The following is a 20,866-nucleotide window of genomic DNA, read 5'->3' on the forward strand; positions in this document are numbered from 1 at the left end:
CACTTGACATTCACATATTTAGTCTTCCCTGCAAGGCAGGCATTATCTCATTTTGCAGGTGAAGAAACTAAAGAGACTTGCCCCAGACACATAATTTCTAAACATCGAATGTGAGATTAGAACCAGGATCTGTTTGGTTCCAAATTAAGAAGTTTTCATGAAAACTGTTTCTGTCTCCCTCTGATGCCCTACCTAAAATAATAATACTGATGATAACAATAATAAACAAATAAACTTTGAGTATATTATCCCCATTTCACAGATGAGAAAACTGAAGTTAAGAAATATATGTGAAATTCAAGTACAGATAATAACTCGCAAAAGCCCCCACAGCTGGTACGTGAAGGGTCCAGTATTCAAAGCCCGGTCCACCTGCTTCCTGAGCCTGGTTTCCCCTGACTCTTATACAAAAACTCAGTGGACTGATTCCTGATTTCGATATACCATAATCATTCTTCTGGAATTCAATTCTTTTCCTTTCTATTTTCTACAGATAAGTCCAATCCTTTGAGCAGTTGTACAGCACTTCTTTTGTACCTGGGGCTGTGTTAGGTACTGTGGGAAAACATCTCTGTGTGTGTGTGTGTGTGTGTGTGTGTGTGTGTGTGTGTAGCAACCATACTTTTTAACCAAAATTCTGGAGACTGTTTCTGATACATGATTACATTGGGGGCTATTTAGGAAAATGGTAACTGTGCCCTCCGCTGTGCAGCTGTAACATTCCCTCTTCGATCCTCAAGGAGTACTGTGCATGAATTCAGCAAGCACTCAGAGACAGTCGATATTGGATGTATATGGAAGGTTGGCCACAGGTTCATTCAAGAGTCCTTAGACATTATGAATTCATTGCATTTAGCTACTCAGCTGATAAGATCAGAGCAAATTAATATGTGGACGTGTTTCAAAATACTATTGAAATTCACGTTTAATATATAACCTGGGGATGGCCCGGTGGCTCAGGCGGTTAGAGCTCCATGCTCCTAACCCCGAAGGCTGCCGGTTCGATTCCCACATGGGCCAGTGGGTTCTCAACCACAAGGTTGCCAGTTCAATTCTTCGAGTCCCGCAAGGGATGGTGGGCAGCGCCCCCTGCAACTAAGATTGAACACGGCACCTTGAGCTGAGCTGCCGCTGAGCTCCCAGATGGCTCAGTTGGTTGGAGTGCGTCCTCTCAACCACAAGGTTGCCGGTCCAACTCCCGCAAGGGATGGTGGGCTGCACCCCCTGCAACTAGCAACGGCAACTGGACCTGGACCTGGAGCTGAGCTGCACCCTCCACAACTAAGACTGAAAGGACAATAACTTGACTTGGAAAAAAAAAGTCCTGGAAGTACACACTATTCCCCAATAAAGTCCTGTTCCCCTTCCCCAATAAAATCTTTAATATGTATATATATTATATATATATAATTATATATATATATATGTATATATACTTATATATATATAAGTATATATATATATATAACCTGGAAGGCAGGTTTGCACAGAAGTTAAGCAAAACCTGGGCCCTGAATTCAAAGAGACAAATCCCTCCTCTCCCATTGCCTAGCTACGTGCCTTTGGGAAAAAATGACTTGACCTTTCTGGGCCTCAGTTTTCTCACATATCGATGGAGATAATACTATGTTTATGACAAGCTCTGTGAAGATTAAATGGGGAAATGTATGTAGAATGTGTAGAGAACATTGCTTGAAACACTGTATTCACTCAAAATGTGGTAGCATTTTCTTTTAAAAAAACTTCATGTCTAAAGACATAGAATGTGCAGAAATAGTGAATTTGTAAAAGTTCTCTTTAAAAATCAAAAGAGGATAAAGGATACAAACACTGAAAAGAAACTCCATCCTGACAATAAAAGCTCACAGGAAAAGAACTCTAAAACCAGTTTTTCCTGTGCACAGGTTTATCCAAATTTCTCTCCTAATTTTATTTATTACTGTTGACACTTTAATTAGGTAAAATAACCTGTATGTGAGAGATTTCTGTCTGCAGAAATGGGTGGGGGCTCTGAAATGCGCTGTGGTCTTTCTGGAAACACCAACGTTAGAAGGAAGTAGTTCAGCCCCACGTTGCTGTGGGAAACATGGCAAAAGGAAGACATTGGCAAGCCTGATTGGTAGTTTCCAGTTCTTGCTTCCATAGTAACTTAGTGTATGTAAGTTGAAAGTCTTTTAAAATCCTAATTTTCAATCAGAAAAGAAGGTGTGAGCGGGGGCAGCAGAGATGCACGAGGGTACACAATTGGGAACTGGACTCCCCTCCCAGCTGACAAGCACGCCCCTTAGATCCACCAAGTTGTTGATCTATGTTTTCAAGGACCCAAGGAAGTCAGCTTTCTAAAAGCAATAAAGTTTTTGTGTTTAATATGCAGTGGCCTTCAGTGAAAACCGACACGGAGGCTTAGTTAACTTTAGAATGTGGAAGACCAGAATTCTTCATTCAGAGTTAAAAGTGAAGAGACCCAGGAAGCTGGGTAAGAACAATGTAAAAATGTGTGCCTGCCTTCTTGCCAGTGTGCTACAATGCTGCTCTAAACTAGGAATTCTCAGACATTTTCAGATTGCTTGTCCATGACCAGAAGGCCTACAGACCAGAAATATATATCAGCTCCCATTTGTACAACCAACCCAATACCACGCTCTACCCCCAACTCCAACAAAATCACATAACTCTCATTTAAAATACAATTATCTATCTGGAAGATAGGGATGAAGGGGAAGAGGCATAGAAACGTGCTAAAACTTGTTTTACCAGTTATTACATTCTAGGAGAGTAAACTTGGTTTGGAAGCCGTGCCCTGGCCAGGGCGAAAAGAATGAGACCAGAATGGCAGCTGTGACCTTCAGATGGCTTCCTGGTTCCCATTTCACTCCATGAGTGTCAACATGGAGGCCAAATTGCACAATGCTTCAGAGCTCCGCTTGGTATGCAAACAGACTTTGCTTTGGATTCTGGTTCCAGTGCTTAGTTACTGTGTGACCTGAACGGGCTACTTAACTTTATATGACTGCGTTTCAAGACCATTTGAAGATGAAATGAAATGATTCACGTGTTTAGCACCGTCAAGTGTTTAACACAGATCTTGGGACAAAAAAAAGCATTCCGTAGATGGTAGCCACAATATGCACCTTCCTTTGGATCAGAGTTTCTCAACCTCAGTATTGGCATTTTGAACTGGATAATTCTTTGTTGTGGGGGCTGTCCTGTGCACTGCAGAATGTTTAGCAGCATCTCTGGTCTCTACTCAATGGATGCCAGTAGCAGCCCTCCCTTCCTCGTGTTATGACAACCAAAAATGCTTCCAGATGTTGCCAAATGTTTACTGGGGGGTGAGGTGGGGGAACCAAATCATCCCTAGTTGAGAACCCCTGCTTTGGATCAATCCAAGTTCTAGAAGGTGAAGGTAACTCTATATTCTCCTTGAAATATAAAGCCCCTGCTTAAGAAAACGCATACTGTTATTTTGAAAGCTTACTAATAAATCACATATTAACAGAGTCTCAGCTTCCTCGTCTTGAGACTATTATTTCAAGGTTCCCTCTTATCCTGACCCTAAAAGTTCTATTCCTATTTTCTTCATTGTACCAAAGTTTTAAAAATGATTTCTCCCTATGAGGAAACTTACACATAATACACAGTCAACTGGAAAAAATAGGAAATGCAGATAAGCAAAAAAAGAACGAAGGGAAAGGAAAGAAATACTTATAATCCCAGCAGTTAGAACTAACTGGGGTTAACATGATGATGCATGGGTTTTCAGATAGTTTTTGAATACAAAAATGTGTATATACAGAAATATACATGTACGTATATATCACATGCACATATATTCCTTGCATGCTTGTTATTTTCCCCAGGCATTAAATCCAGCAACCTCCAGACCTAGATGTTATTTTTTTCCTCATGTACAACTTCCCTCAAGAAATGGCTCATCCGCTCATGTTTTTCACTGGATGTGGATGAACCTGAAACCCTCATCTTTAGCCCTTCATTTCTCTACTGAAAGACGTCTTTAATTGAATGTCCAACTGACAATTATGCCAAACAGTGTTGAAACTGTCCCCTTGGGTCAGCTCTCCATTTACCAATACCCGATGGCTATCCTCAGTGTTTTTAAGTGAGAGGTTTGGAAGTCAGTTTGATTCCTCTTCTCCTTACATCCCCCACGGTCACTTCCACTCATCTGTTCCTTTTTCTTTGGATTTATTTCCAGGGTCACATCAGTCAGGTCCTAATTATCTTGTTCTAGGTGTGCTGTGTCCTAGCATCTTTCATGCCAATCACTTTGATCAAGATAGTGCGCTCCTCTTTCCAGAAGCATACAATGACTACCCATTGCTTCTCGTATCACAGGTTAGATCTTAATAACAGGCTCCGAGGGGTCTCCTCATTGCCTTCCGTTCTCCTCCCAAGGCCCCCTCTTTTGTTACCCCTCAGCTTGTACTTCTTATTCCTTATCAACTCTTCACAGCCCACAATTTCCCGACAACCCTCTCTGAGCAACAGTCCATGAAAAGTAAAGTAAATCAAAGAGCAGAGCTGATGTCTTTTAAACAAGAAGAAAAACTAGAACATTACTAAATAAGAACATAACTGAGTGATTCTTCTGCTTATACTTCCACGACCAGTTGTAGCTAATTACTTATTCTATTAGTAGGGTGTATTTTTTTCAAAGATTACTCATAAATGCCTTCTTTATTCATTCTGGTTTCAGAAACATTTGAGTTTTCGCCAGATTCATGAAATGTGTTGATAATACTGAGAAGTCAACCTCACGAAATGATTTTCTTGTAGCAGTATTGCTCACCGAGGCCCGTGCATTTACTGAATCCAAAAGATAGCTAGTTTTCTCAGTTAAAAGGTATATGAAAGACTAACCCTTGAATTTGATCATTGTAACTTGGACAACATGTCACTGCATTTAATATAAATAAGAATCTGTGTGCTGTTATTATTTAAATTTTTTTTTTTTTTAAATCCAGCTTTTACTAGAAGATAAACTTCGTAAGGGCAGGGGCCATGCCCTTTTTTACGTTTTTTTTTGCGATGCTCGCAGTAACGGGACTACAGCTTTCTGTGCAGTTGGTCCTCAATAACTGTTGCTAGGCGATTCATATTTGAAGGGGAAATGGAAAGAAAAGCCTGAAGGACTTAAAGGATTTGCGTGCATCTTGCTGTGAATAATACAAATGTGGAGAGAGATGACTAAGTGGACGGCATGGGGCACTGAGAGCGCTGGCCCCTGAAATATTCAATAATAGGAAGTTATAATGTGGCTAGCAGCTGTGGCTGGGCTGTAAGATGGAACACGCAGGAGCTGAACTCTGTGAGGAAAAAGTCTGAGGTGCCGCAGAATGCATGGAGCCATCAAGAATGCAGTCCTGTCAGGGGGAAGTACTTCCACAGGAAAGATAGCAGAGGACAAAGGAAACGATAGAGACCTAGGCAGGAAACGCCAAGTGCCATCCTGTGAAAAGGGGAGGGAAAGCAGTCTTAAAGCAGAAGTGGAAAACCAATAACCACCGAGGTGGGGCTTAGTGGAGACAAGATAATAGCTCAGACGTTAGGGCCTCTAAAATTTTAGTTCCTACTTTAAGGAAAAGCAAAGGCTCCTTCACATTTGACCACAGAATTTTACATTAATTTCTGCCAGGAGGCATAGCTTTTTATATCAGGTCGGGGGCTGCAGAGTAAAAAGAAACAAATTTTGGTGCATTTGGAGTCTAGGACTTCCTCCCTGCCCCCTTCTGTCCCCCATGTGGGCACATCATCCCGATGCACGTATCCCGCAGATGGTTCTGCTCAGCTTTGCCAGCTCAGTCCTTCCCATCCTAAGCTTCTCTGTGCCAGCACCACTTAAGCATTTTATGAAATGTCAAAAGCCTTTCATGGTAATTATGGTGTCCACAAATAGGTCCACAGATTCTTGACACTCCCTTCAGAGGGTAGAACTGATTCTCCTCCCCCAGAGCATGACGGGACTTAATGATTTGCTTCCAATGAACAGAGTAAGAAAGAAGTGAAGGTGTGGGCCTTCAGTTGTATGTCATTCGAGGCATGGTGGCTTCCTCCTTGCTCTGCCTTGAATTGAATCACTCACTCTGGGGAAGACAGCTGCCATGGTATGTGAACATGCAAGCAGCCCTGTGGAGAGCTCCAGGAGGCAAGGAACTGAGGCCTCCAGTCAGCATGGAAGGCATGGAAGGGAGCTCCTTGAGGGCGGGACTCCAGCCCCAGTCCAGCCTTCAGATGACACAGCCCCGGTGGACAACTTGACTGCAACCTCCTGAGAGACCTTAAGCCAGAATCACCCAGCAAGCCTGCTTCTGGATTTCCTCAGAACTGTGCAGGACAATAAACGCTTCTTGTTTTAAGCTGCTAACTTTTGGCTATGATCGGTTACATAGCAAATGATAACTAACACAATCAATTTTGTGGTAGAGCTCTTGTTTATTTTGGAGTTCAGTTTTAAAAGTTTGACTAAAATACCTGTTTTAATCTCCATAAATCACAAGAGGAAAAAAAAAAGCAGTTTAAAGTAATAATAGTTTTCATCATTTTGGGAATACTTGTTTACCTGTTCCTAATACATAAAAAGGTTAGGTGTTATAAGTGTTCAATTGGATTAAATCCCACTTTCATTTTTAGCTTGTGATTATGAGACAAATGATTTGTCTCATATAATAAAGTTCCAGAGACACCCATGGCACCGGAAGGCTCTCGCAGACCAGAGACTTCTAAGGTAAGAGGTGGAAAAGTGGATAGGTTTTTTTCTTGAGGTGTTTTGCTCATTTAAGATAATTTATTTAACATAAATGAACATAAAACGTGACATTTTTTATGTTGTATATTAAAATAAGACAAATAAGTAATTTTTATTTTAAACAGAGGTAAATGCCAGAGGAACAATCTTGTCATAGCCAGGATGAAAGAAACTCTTAATCATCATTTTGAAAGTTGCAAAGAGTTGGTTTTAAAGGAGGACATGAATATACTTTTACCATTTTGTTTGTAGTTCTTGTCCACGTAATTTCATATATATGTGATAATATGTTTCTCCCAGAATATTTGCATCTTTGTACGCCCAAAGCCCAGACATTTCAGGTTCATCACAAATGTCTGTTGAATGAATGAACGAATGAATGAATGAAATTGGCTTAGAGGAAAGCTGAGGCATAGTTACACTCTCTGAGAGGATTAAAAAGGTGTGAACAGTATACGATCTGATTAATGTTCTAACTTTTACAAATGCATATAGCACCTACTACGGGTCAGACACTAAGCTGCATCTTTACATAAATTGGGACACAGGGTGGCCATAGTAATCCTAATCGTATCATCCCCATTTCTAGATGAAAAACCTAAAGCTCAGAGAGGTCGTGTAACCTGCCCCAGGTCCTTCAGGTGAAAAGCGGTGAAGTCAAGGTTTGAGTATCTGTCCTAGATTCAGAGCCGCTGCTGACCTCTACACCCGGCCACCTCCCTACCAAGGCACTTCCCTAACTGACCTCATACGAGGTCACACCCAGCTGGTCCCCGAGTCCAGAGAAGGTGAGCGTGGTGGGAGAGCACTGCCTGCTTTGTGGTGTTTTGGGGAACTGTGTGTATTTGCAAGTTTCTCTCACTAGGCCACTGATTTAACACGCTGCCAACTGTCCAATTTCTCCTGTTCATGTGGAGCTAAGTGGGTTCCTCTGTACCTGCACACCTTTTTTCCCCAACATAATTAATGAAGCTCATCAAAACCCTAGGAAACAAGCCCAGAGCACCAGCCACTCTCACTGACGTGTTAATAGGGGGTCAGGTGCTCCCAACCTGCCACAGGATGTGTATATGGCCCCAAGGCTGCTCACAGATGTCAGCCATCCACGATAGGGTACGCATGAATAAGGGCCATGTTCTTCCCCTGAGAAGCAGCCACATGACACACAAATGGCTGTGGAAACGTCTGAAGGCAGTGGGCCACACGGAGCAGGTGAATTCTAACGACAAGGGCACGACACCTGCTGTGTATGGGGTGTCCAGAGGTGAGGGCTCTGTGCCCCTCTGAAGAGGGCCCTTTGGCTGGGCAGAGGGCAATGGGAAGCACTGACCTATTCTGTCCAATTGAGGGTTATCTAGCTTTTAAAAGTGACTTACAGAGTCAGCAGCTCTGAAACAGCAAAAAAGTTTTCCTTTTTTCCTATTTCTCACCAAGGCCCCGGAAAGGCTAGCGACGGCCTGAGGTGGACCACTCTCTACACCGTTTTTCTTGCCCCACTGACAAACTTGAGTTTGTCACTGAAAGTGCTCCAGGCCTCACAAGCCAATTAAAACATCCTTTGTATGAACTGGCTAGAGCCCAGTGCAAGAAAAGAAGCCCCAATCCACTTTCAAACATCTCAGGGGCAAAAGCAATTAGAGAAAGCAGCTATGCTTATAAGACATCTTCTAGGAAATCACAATATTAATAAATGGGGAGCTATCACTTTGGATACTATTTGGGGGTCAATATTTATTGCTTAGTAAGTAAAAATGTATAGGCACCTGCATGATCTCATGTATCATATGAACTAATCATGACAATGTATTGGAAATCTAACTAACACGAAAGATATTTTGATTCCTTATGCACTGGGTCAGATGCAAACCATCTGGTGTCATAAACAAGATTAATTCCATAGACCCTTGCTCAGGAACCAAGATATAATAGACTATATTTGTATAGGGAAACAGCTTCTCCTCCCGCTCAAAGAGCTTTGTAACCTCTAGAAAAGCCCAGAGTTTCTATGAATAGTTAACGAACGATGACATAATATGTTTTGAAGCTTGGAACACTGCTCCTCTCATATACTTGCATAAAGACCATCTTTAGACAGTGCTCTCTTCAAGTAATAGATAAGATGTGACAAGTAAATCCCTGTAATGGAGCTATCACACAAAAGGGACATATGATAGTCTGTTACTACTCTAACGAACGAAAACAACCATTTTCATAATAATATGAATTTATTGAAAAATAAACACTTGTAAAATAAAAAAGCCCAACTATAAAGCATAGGAGTAGCTCTTTGTGGCTCCGTTTAACACATACTTTTAAAAAACTGATATGAGCTTGCGTTACACTTTTTGCTGAGTGTGGAAGAACTACCTTAACAAATGGGAAATATGAAATCAGAAGATTTAAGATAAATAATAAGTGTTTGAATTCTGAATAAGATTTGATATTCAGATTTATGTATGACAGAAACTATTACATCACCCTAATATTTAACCTTATGATCACACATGTTTGGTTCGTTTCCCTTTCATCTTATCATACAGTCAATCATCAAGTTCTGTTATTTCTTTCCTCTAAATGCCGCATCCAGAGAGAGACTCTTACTGTCTCACACTTCACATAATACAAAGTCCCCTAGAGTTCTCTCAGATTTTGTCTCGCTCGTCTCCAACATGAGCTCTTCCTCCAGCCCGGCTCCATCTGCATGGTCCACTTGAGGGACAGCCCTTTCCCTGCACCAGAATCCTTCCACCCACCATGCATCAGTCTAACTCCCACTCGAGCTTGCTCTACCTCAAAGCTTATGTCCCTCTTGGAGCCTGCTGTTGTTGTCCAGGCTGTATCAACCCTCGCTTTCTCTCTGCCCATGGTCCTTCATGTAGACTTAACAAGGTGGCACTTAACCACTTGCCTGTACTGATTTAACATGCATGCTTCTTCATCTCCCCGACTAGACTGCACATTGCTAGACACTGTACAGGGTATTATTTTGGTATCTTCTTTTAGTCCATAATATTTGGAATTTTAGGAGAGAATATACATGGGGAGGGTAAACTTGGTCAAGTTCCACAATGTTCTATACTTGTGACAGACCCTTAGGCTAGTAGTGTCCTCTCAGGAAAAGATAAAGCCAGACCCACTCTCTTACGTGTGAACGCACTGGATATCTCCTGGGGGCACTGGGCAGGGGCTTCGGGTGCAGCGAATGACCTTGAAAGGAAGGGACTCTACAACTCAGGAAGCAGAAAAATCGGGCATCTGGCTGAGGCAATACCTTCTCAAAGCCCAGGAGTACCTGAGAAAGGTGCTGGATGCCATCCCTGATGTGACAGTGTCCCAACACGGAATGCCGAGTTGTGGCCCGACTTATGTGCCCGCGAGCAGCCCTGCCCTAAGGACCATGTCCCCAAAGAGGTCCTAAGAAAGCCTGTGCTTCCTTTAATGTGTGCATGGTCCATTCCATGGCACATGAGGCCGTGCGCGTCCTCAGTAGGTCCTGATACCGAAGAATGAATAACCAGCCCTCTCTTGGAGAGACAAAGGAAGTTCCACCCTTCACCACGGTGGGAATGGGAGTTGGGAGTGGGAGGTGGTGGTGGAAGGTGGGCTGCTTTGACGTATTAAGAAAATCAACAGGTGTAATTCTATGATTTGCAAAACATAGCTAGGATCCACAAGATTTGACCTCTTAAAAAAATTTACTCTATCCTCAAAAAATGAAAAGAAAAATAAATCCATTAAACACAGAGTAACCTAAGTTTTCCATCTTACTTGAAACCATACGAGTCTTAGACCTTACCAGAACTTACAGATCCACAGACAATAACTGCCGTATTTAAGCAGATACTAATATTGAGCAATGAAATAAACACGGGTTGTTTTAACTGAAGTTTCAGAGTATTTTATGTGCTGTTTCTCCATTAGAAAATGGTAGTGGTAGTGGTGGGTTGCTTATTAAGATGCAAATTCCCAAACCTCATCCCAGACTTGCTGATTTTGATCTTTGGCAATGGAATCAGATTACCTCTATCTTAAACAATTCCCCAGGGCATTTTTAGGCCTACAAGTTTCAGAACCACTGTTTGATTTGTGAACTCTCTCAGTAAATGAGGATATTCTTGTCCCACCAAACCTTTAAAGAGAATTCTGACGGGGTCTAGTTATTAGGTTTGTGCAAAAATAATTGCGGTTTAAAAGGTTAAAAAAAAAAAATTAGGAAAAAAAAAAAATTGCAAAAACCGCAATTACTTTTGCACCAGCCTAACAAAACCTCTTTCTCCCACAATACTATTATAAAATGAAATCTTTTCTGAAAACTTTCCTTTTCTGCTGTTTACTCTTAGACTCATATTTCTAGGACTCTGAAGAATATCAATCAGGATTTTCAAAATATGCCAGTATGTATGTGGAAATGACTGTTACACCCATCAATAGGAATTTTTCATTTATTATCTGCATTTTTGTAGCAGTTCTGCCTACTGGTCTCCCCTCAGCTGGGAGGCCCTGGGTTCAGGCCGATGAGTGTTCTGTCAATATTTTACCTTGCATCTGAGTTGCCAGATACTGTTGGCTTAGTTAGGGTCATGGAACCTAAATTGTTTTTATAGTCCTTGAAGTAAGTCAATATTTTCAAGATTATAAAAACTACTCAGTGCTTATAATCACAAGACCTTATTCTAAAATGGCATGCTGATCAGATGGACCCTGCTGTCCTTTTGAACACACGTACCTGATGTACGTAAATTTTGTGTTAAGAGAGCACTTCAGGTTTCATGAAACCAGCTCCATTAAAGTCCAAAATGTTAGAAGCAATAATGTGAAATTTGCTGTAAAATATAAATTTCAATATCGGATAACATTCAGATAGATGTTGAAAGTCACTGAGGGAGCCTCTAGTGGATTGAACACCCACTGTTACCTTGGCTTTGTGTAACACCCCAGTACAATGACAATAAAGGAATAAAAATGATATAAATATTCAAAAACAAAGAGGGTGGGAGATGGAAATAGCAATCGAGGGTTGTCAACCAAATTTTGGATGATGAAAATCAGATGGTTGCCTGGTAAATGACTTAGCGGCTTAGAAAAGCTAAAGCTAATCCTGCAGTAGGGAAAGCCGAAAATAAAGCAAGATGGTTCGAGCCAAAGAATGCTGCAGAGTCTCAGGAACCAGAAGCACCTCTGAAAGCCAGGGTGGGGGAGCACATGAAAGGAAAACTGGCTAGGGTCCTGTTTAAGAGGTGGGCCAGACACACTCCCCCAGACTGGAAGAACGAAGGTTTATGACGCTGTGGAGAGATTAAGCCACAAGACTCTGGAACCCAGGATCCCAGCCCTAGCTGAGGGTGGGTAGAGGAACCATACAAACACGGGGAGATGAAATGAAAATTCTACATAGTATTTAGTGAGACACCTCTCACCATTACATCTACCAACTCCATCCCTCTGCTCAGCTCCAGAAAGCAGCCTTCACATTTACAACTCTCAGTAATGAGAATGAAGGTGTCTTTTCTGACTAGCCTTCGAGGGGGAAAAATATCTATAAAGAAAAAATATCTATAAAAAATATCTATAAAAGAAAAATAAAATACAATCAGCATACAGAAAAAGGTGCTTGGGAGAAACAGAGAATGCAAGGGGCACAAGACAACTTAATTTAAAAATGATAATTAATATCCTTAGATCCAAAGGGGTATCTTGGAGAACAAGAAAGGGGCTATGGAAATGTAAAATTTGACCAATAAAATGAAATGTTTAATTTTAGAGTTGGGAGATAAAGTTAAGGACATTTCACTGAACACAGAAGAAAAGGACTAAGATATGGAAGACGGAAAATATGTGAAAATTAGAGAAGAATCCAGGAGGTCCAATACATGATGAATGAAAGTAAGAAAGTTATAAAAAGAGAAAAGGAAAGAGAGAAATGACCAAAGAAATAATACTAGAACATATTCCAGATCTTAAAGATACATGTTTCTGGATTTTTTAAAAAAAGTTCACAGTAGCAGACACAGTGAATGAAAAAAGAGCTACGTTAGGACACATCATCATGGAATTTCAGGGATCGAGAGAAGATCTGAAAGGCTCTCCGAGTCAGAAAACAGATTATACACATAGAGTAAGGGATCCAAATGTCACTGGATATTATGAAAGCCACAGGACCGTGAAGAAATGCCTTTAAAATTCTGATTGAATATGTTTTCTTACCTATAATTCTATATCTGGCAAACGATCAATCAAATGTGAAATAAAGACATTCTCAAAAACAGTTTCCATAAAAATAATCTCCCGTACACCCTTTCTTAAGAAGCTCTGAGGGAGGGAGAGAGAGAGGGAGGGAGAGGGAGATTAATTCTGAGTAAGAAAGAGAGAGAAGTTGGGGTGGGAGGGGAGAGAGGGAAGGAGAAAAGGAAGGAGAGAAAAAAAGAAAAAAAGATTATCTGATGGGTTTGATGACATTGAAAGTTTTACAGAGTCAGAAAAGATTGAATATGTATTGAAGATAGGTGCAGAGATAACACCAATTTTAAAAAAGAGGCAGTTATTAATTCCAGGAAAAACAAAAACTTGCACAAGAAAGGAAATATACTCATAGTAGCTAATGTGTCATGCACTCTACAAAAATCAGTCATGTAAAGACTGATTATATTTTGTGATATATTTAGCTATACTGAGAGTATGGGGAAGAGAAAAAAGAGATTGTGTGTGTGGAGGGGGCTGTGTTTGTGAGGAGGTAGTGGAAGTCAGCTAAATCCTCGTCTTCTATAGAATCAAATAATTGAAATATTGAGAAACAGCGGTTTATGGAAATAAATAAAACAACTTAATGAGCTGAAGTGGTCACCTCAGGGAAGCAGAAATAAGGAATGAAGGCGAGGAAGCTGTTCTTTGTCATCGTAAGCCTTATGGTACTATGTGGCTCTCTGAGCTATGTCACGTATTATTCGGATAAAATAAACAATATACATTTTAAGGAGACTAAACAAAGGGACTCCAGGTTTTTAAAGTTAAGGAAAGTGTATCTTCGAAGAGATTTCCATGATGGCTGTTAATATTGGAGTTCTGTTCTTTCTGTGGGGATTTTATGGCTAAAAAGCTTATAATAATACACCTCACAGGGGACCCAGTGCATTTTGGTGAAATAAAATTGAAAGGGGAAAACATTCCTTAAAACATGAGCACATGTGAACTCATTCTGATATACACAGCCACAGCACACACATGTGAAGTGTGAATAAAATAGCAGAGTCGTCCACGATTTATCTAGTCCTATGATTGCAACTACTGAAAATTAACATCACAGTTTGGAAATTATTCACTTCCCATTATTCCATGTAAAAGTTATTCTTGGGCTCTAGGTATCCCTGTCAGCTTCCCTGACTGCCAAGCAGTCATGTGCTTTGGGTTTACTCCTTTCATAGTTGGTCCATTGTGTTTTTGTTTGTCAGACAGAGACTGAGTCTGCCTATCCCGCAATCTCATTGTTGTTCCACTGGTTCAAGATAGCCACCAGCTATCAAAGGATTCTTTTCAGATTTGCCTTTCCAGTTCTTCAGTTTGATCTCAAAAGCAGCTCTGTGTTATCTGTGCTCATGCTCTATCCACGGGAGCTGGAAAGCCACTGTAAACATATTTTTGGCCTGAACTTTGATAATCGCCATGTTTAATGATTTATTAAACATCCTTATGTTTAAGTCACAGAATTAGGCACTATGCAAAAATAGTGGGGGAAGAGAGAGATTGAAAGAGAGAGAGAGAGAGAGAAAGAGAGAGAGAGAGAGAGAGAGAGAGAGAGAGAGAGAGAGAAATCCTGTTCTTGAAAAATAATGAAATTAGGAAAAGATAATACATAGACATGACCAAAGTAAGTTCGGGTTATTTCATCACAAAAAGACATATTTTAAAAATTAGAGAGCGATCTAGAAGGTCCAATACATGATGAACAGAACTTCCAGAAAGTAAAAAAAGAGAAAAGGGAACGGAGAAGTGATCAAAAAATAACAGAAGAACATAACCCAGAGAAGATTTGAAAGTTTATAATGGTGGAAGTTTTACTGATACTCTCGTTGTCACTATTTGAGCTGAAGTTTTATAGGACATAAGAGAAGATGATAAGGAGCGAAAATTGGAGGTGGAGAGGAAAGGAAAAGAAAGTGAGTGTGGAGAGGAGGGTTTTGGAACTATCTTCTAAAACAGGCGTTCACAATGAATACTACACGAGTCGTATGTAAATGAATCGAAAATAATGGTGCCACCTCAACCCAACTGGCAAATTGCATAAATAAGCATCTTCTTTTAAAGAATTAGCAAATTATAAACTTCTTAAAAATAAGGGATTTCCCTTCCTTAACAAGTATTTTTCCTGATGGTAGAATTAACACACAGGTATGACAGAAAATTTAGAAAATTCAGTAAAGTATAGAGAGGAAAAGAATAATCACTCATAACTTTACCAACCAGATAAACCATTCCTGGTATTTCAGTTGTTCAGTATTTTTCTGTACGTTATTATAAAACAATCTGGATTGTAACAGACTGTTACAATCTGTATGATCTGCTTATTTCACTCATTCTATGAGCATTTCCATGTGACAAGTCACTCAACGTCATGATTTCCATGTACATTACTTTTCCAAAATATTTATTTTGGTTCCCATTTTTCACTATCATAAGTGACCTCAGGAGCATAATCTTTGTGCATAAACCCTTGTTCAATTCTCTAATTATAAGGAACCCTACATAAATTCTGAGAAGTGAAATTTCTAGATAAAACATATTCAAAATTTTGAAAGAAGCTTTCTTTCTTTCTATTTTTGGTCCCCTCTTTTTTTGAAAAATCCAGAACCCGTGTGAATATCTATTCTTTTTTGAGAGAAATGACATGTTTTGCTAATGTCCCAAATAAGTAAACATCTGTATTTGATCATTATCTTGAAATAAATATTCTACTGTGATTGACTTTGGTGCTTATTCATTAAACCTAAGTGTTGCTCATGGCCCTCATTGCCAACAAAGAATAAAGTGAATTTTCACTAGCAACAGCACAAAACAAATTTGAACTACTAGGTGTAATTATATTTTAGGTCTTGGCCTGTAATTCGTGCACATATTTGTGCAATGTACTCGCCTATAGTGCAATTAACTATCCTGAGAGCTATGTAAATACTGCTCCTCAACTGGACAAAAACGTGAAACAAGTGGCATGTTTGCAGAAAGATATCCGTGTGTTTATATGTATATTTTGAAGCTTGTTTCAAACAGTGGCGAGTTAATAGTTCAATAAAAAGCAGGCTTTGGCTGGATGGTTCTTTATCAGGGGAGGAAGTGATTATTCTGATGAAACCTCAAGAAGGAAGATGCTGAAAATACCTCATGAGACGAAAGGAAGAGAGGAGGAGCCTACAGATTTAATCCAGAAAACCATCACTTTCCTTTCTTCACCTGACTGAGTCCTTCCAGAACACGGCCTCTGCAGCCCAAGCCTTCAGTTACTCATACGCGAGCAAGCGTAAGGACCTTTAAAATTCATGTTCCAGCAAAGACAAGAACTTCATCCCAAGTTAGCAAATTTCAAAGGGCATCGAGTGAGGGTGGGGCCTGAGGCTGGGTTCATGTCGCGCCCACATGTCTGCAGTGCCTGTGAGTTAGAATGAATCATCTTTGGCTCAGAGGAAATACTTTACTGCAGCTGGCGTAAAAACAGCAAATGGAGGAGCACAATTTGTGTTAAGATTAACAACAGACCATTCTGACAGCCTGCGATCTCATAAACCTCGGACGCGTCTGGGCTACAACCAACATCCCCGTATACTGCCTGTGTTTTTGTCTGCTTCAGAACTTCACAGTGAAGCGTGCACAATGTTGCAGTTTTCCAACGACATATATTTTTTTTTAATGAAAGCAAGATAAAAGTTCACATTTCCATGGTGTTTTTCTAACAGCTACTGATTGCAGTTGATGTAAACCAAGCTACATTTTTATTTCTCCAGACAGCATTTCTTTAGAGCTGGCCGGCATGTGCAGACAAGAAACCACCGTGAGGTTTTGGGGTTGGAAGGCTGTGAAGAAGGACAGGAATCAAGCCACCGAGCGCAGGCCTGTCTCTGCAGGCCAGTACCACCTCCAGCTCTGCAGCCTCCATCAAGTTCAGGGGGGGTTGGGTGTACATGGGGAGGGGCACAGCAGGACACACAAGATACAAATAGCCGTGATGCTACATCTGCCTTCATTATTTCCCAGTCCCTCTGATTGTGGACACACATCTAAACACTAGTTAGAACCTGTTTGCATACAGGGTCCCCTAAAGCAAAATCTCCAACTGTACTGCGAATGTTGGCATCCTGAGAGGACGGAGGCACAAAATAGTACAAAATAGCAATCGGCAGTGAGGTGATGGCTCCTGAATTCACCCAGGTGGGGCGAAGGTCAGTGGAACAATGCGTTCCCCACTCCCCCTTTCTTTCAAGGTAGACAAAGTGTTAAATGAAAGGAGCTTTGGCTGCTTGCCACACTGGTCACTCCCCAACCGGTTGCCACTCGTTTTCACCACGGATCATGGAGAGCCCTACACCCCAAAGCCAGGATGTCATGAAGTGGGAAAGAGGAGACTTCATTCTGATACAGCAGTAAAATATATTCACCATCAAATGTTCCTGAATTAGACCTGAATAAATTGGAGAGGTTTTCCTGCACTCCCAAGTCCTGAGGCTGAAACAGCTTCTAATTGCACTTGTTCACTAACACATCTTCAAACGTTGAGTGGTCCTACAGAAACCTATTCTCCAGTTCACTTTGAAAACACAGGAAACTCCCACAGCTGAGCGTCAAGAATCCGAATTTCCACGATTCATAGTTCAGTAAGATAGGCGAAGGGCTTATAAAGCTGGTGGAGTGATCCCAGAGGCTCTGGCCTCCCCTCCCCCCAGTCTAGGATGGATGACAATGACCTGGGAATGACAAGCACCAGGCGTGGCCCTGTGAGCTGACAGCACTGCCTCCCACACAGTGAGAACTTTATGTCGTTTTTCGTTTCTTACTTGCTGTCAGGAATAAAAGGCGTTAGATTCCTAGGCGTTCAAATACAAGGAAGCTAACTGTGCCACCCTTTTCCACCTCTTGGAAGAAAGGGAAGAAAAACAAAACACCAAACCCAGACCTGGCAACCACATGAAGAGGTGTGGGGAGAATTTCCCTGGTCATTATTAACCCCCCTAGCGCTGACGTGGGGACAGCGTCACACGTCCCAGTCTGAAATGCATCACCAGAAGGGCTCGGAGTGGGTGTCGCTTTCTCGCTTACCTGACCGTGGGGTGGCAGCGCTGCGTACGCCAGGGGCTGGTTCATCACTCCTTTCTGCTTCATGAGAAGCATGCGTTTCTGGTCCTCGCTCAGGTGTGCCCTGGGAGCCTGGAGCTGCGGGGGCGGCTGCTGGGGCTGCGGGGGCTGCTGGATGTAGGGCATCAGGGGGTTTTTGGTGGGGTTGGCCATGGGCGGTGTCATTCTCTGACTCAAGTCCGCGTTAAAATGGGTCAGAGGCTTAGTGTTGCCGTAAGTGAGAATACTGTGCTGTTTGTTTAAGGAGTCCGTACCCAGGTTATTTGGCTGTTGACTGATCATGGTCATGTGATTCTGAGGGAGGTAGTTATTCATTGTCGTCTTCTGCAGGTTGTTTGCCATGGGAGGCACTCCAGGGTTTTGGTTGTTAAAGGCTTGAGGGTACACCATTGGGCTATTTGGTTTTTCTGCAGTGAAAGCTGTGCCATACGGGCTGGATGGAGGCCCCAGAGGAGACCAGCTGGAAGTCTGATTTGGGTGCTGCTGCTGCTGCTGCTGCTGCTGCTGCTGCTGCTGCTGCTGCTTCTGCTGCATGAGTTTGGCCCTTTGTTGCTGCTGTGCAGCCATCTGCTTGAGCTGCTCTGCTGGCGACATGTCGGAGCTGGGCACAGCCACAGGGCCCGACCCTGACCCGGCCACCGTCACGGCCGCTGCGTTGAGGAGATAACCATTTCCTGGCCGAGGTGGAGCTTGGCCTGGAGTGTGGGCTTGGTTTGGAGTTTGCGGGGACTGGACAGCACAGTTTGCTGGGGAGCTGGCGGGATTTGGAGGTGCGGGAGTGCTGGCGACAGAGGGTAAACTACTGGCCGTGGAGACACTGGAAAAGGGAGGACCAGAAGACGAGGGCCGTGCCTGGGGAGACCCCATGGAGACGTGTGTAAAAGGAGAGTGAGCGGGGTCACTCTTCACGCTCAGGCTCTCCTGGGAAAGAGGGGTCTCAGTCGCTGGCTGTGAGAATTCTGGCTCCTTCTTCTCTTCAAAGTCTTCATTGAACAGGTCCTGTATGTCATCTTCAGGGACCGTGTTGGCCAATTCATCGATTAATTCTTGCCACTCCTGATCATTCAGGTTAATATCTGAGAACAGCTTGTTCTGATGGGAAAGAGATGTTTCTGATGTGTCTATGCAAGTAGGGTCATCGAGAGGTTCTTGTTTGAGGTCCTTGCTCTGCAAGATGGTGAAGCTATCCTCCAGGTCACTGCAGCCATTCACAGGGAGTTTAATCTCTGGCAGCCGCCCATTCTTACTGAGGTCTTCTAGAAGCCCAGGAGTGTGAGTTCCACTATTCTGCAAGGGCAGAGAAGGCTTCAGGTCAAGTTGGTGAAGAGGAGAAGCTGAAGGCAGGGGCAAATTGTTGATGGCTTCCATCCCTGTGGGAATGTCCTTTCGTATTCGCTTGCTAGTTGGAGAAAAACTCCCATCGCAAGCACCATTCTGCTGGTCTCCATTAAGGGGTGATCGGGCTCCTTCCAACTTCCTTTTCACAGTCTCCTGGAGCTGGAAAAGAAACAGGCCACAGGGTGACTCAATCTCCGCTCGTAGTTCACGCTTTAAGCATGGTGATACGCAATGCTATCAACTAACTTTTACATGGTTAATAACACACAGTAAAGAGGTTATACTTGTACATTTCAAATTGGCTAGGCTTTCATTCAGATTCTATGGGGAAAGGTTTTATCCAAAAGCAGACCTTACCAGGCGAAGAGACAGAAAACAAAGGAAAGGGGTGGCCGGATGGCTCAGTTGGTTAGCGCGCGAGCTCTCAACAACAAGGTTGTTGGTTCAATTCCCACGTGGGATGGTGGGCTGCGCCCCCTGCAACTAAAGATTGAAAAACGGCGACTGGACTTGGAGCTGAGCTGTGCCCTCCACAACTAGATTGAAGGACAACGACTTGGAGCTGGAGAGACACACTGTTCCCCAATATTTCTCCCCCCAAAAAAAATTTATAAAAAACAAACAAACTAAAGATTGGAGGGTGGGGAACAAACGAAAAGAGACAGTTAAAGGCAGTACTTCTCTTCTAGGGAAGAATCATCTACTATTATTTTCCAAATGAATGCTAAATAGGAGACTTAGGACCACAACGTGTCACACTCAAGAAACATGTTTAATAATTATCCTAAATTCTTGTCACATCTTAATTGAGAACATCAAGGAATCAAATCAACAACATTTTAAAGAACACTAAAAGTCCTCTGAAAATATAGAATTTAACACATTTACCAAACAGCACAGAAATGAAGGTTGGTGGTTAATGTAACCCCAAACTTCCTTTCAGTTCTTATTTTACTCGACCTCCCAGCACCTTCTGACACAGTCGCCCACTCTGGTGTAAAAGCACACCTCCATTGGTGCCCCAGGATATCACACTTTTCTGGATTTCCTTCTTTCTCTCCATCTGTTCTTTCTCAGTCTCTTACACATTCTTCTTGCTGCTAAATGATGTGATTCTTCATTGTTTGGTCTTAAGGTTTTTTTCCTGCCCACTCTACATGTTTGCCTAGATGATTTCATCCATGATGACAACTTCAACCATATTCTCTAGGCTGATGACTCCATAACGACATATCCAGCCCCGTCTTCTCTGATGAGTCCCATGTGCTCTAATGCCTCTTCCTGGATGTTTCACGGGCATCTAAAGCTCAACATGTCTTGACATTGAGCTGATTGTCCTTTGACACTCAAATACGACCCTTACCAATGTTCCTATCTCAGTATCTACCCAGGTACTCAAATCAGAAACCTGAGCTTTCTTCCTGAAATGTC

At 42.1% G+C, this 20,866-nt stretch overlaps 1 protein-coding gene across 2 annotated transcripts in view; it reads right to left on the reverse strand.

The window, feature by feature from the left end:
• The window catches only part of MAML3 (mastermind like transcriptional coactivator 3), a 382,671-nt gene that overhangs the window by 138,143 nt on the left and 223,662 nt on the right, over positions 1–20,866 (reverse strand). For both annotated transcript variants that reach the window (XM_033134281.1, XM_033134280.1), the window contains exon 2: positions 18,062–19,594. In XM_033134281.1, coding sequence (XP_032990172.1) covers positions 18,062–19,594 — 1,533 coding nt within the window. The remainder of the gene's footprint in view (positions 1–18,061; positions 19,595–20,866) is intronic.

This window comes from Rhinolophus ferrumequinum, chromosome 18 (genome assembly GCF_004115265.2).
Source record: "Rhinolophus ferrumequinum isolate MPI-CBG mRhiFer1 chromosome 18, mRhiFer1_v1.p, whole genome shotgun sequence".
NCBI lineage: Eukaryota > Metazoa > Chordata > Mammalia > Chiroptera > Rhinolophidae > Rhinolophus > Rhinolophus ferrumequinum.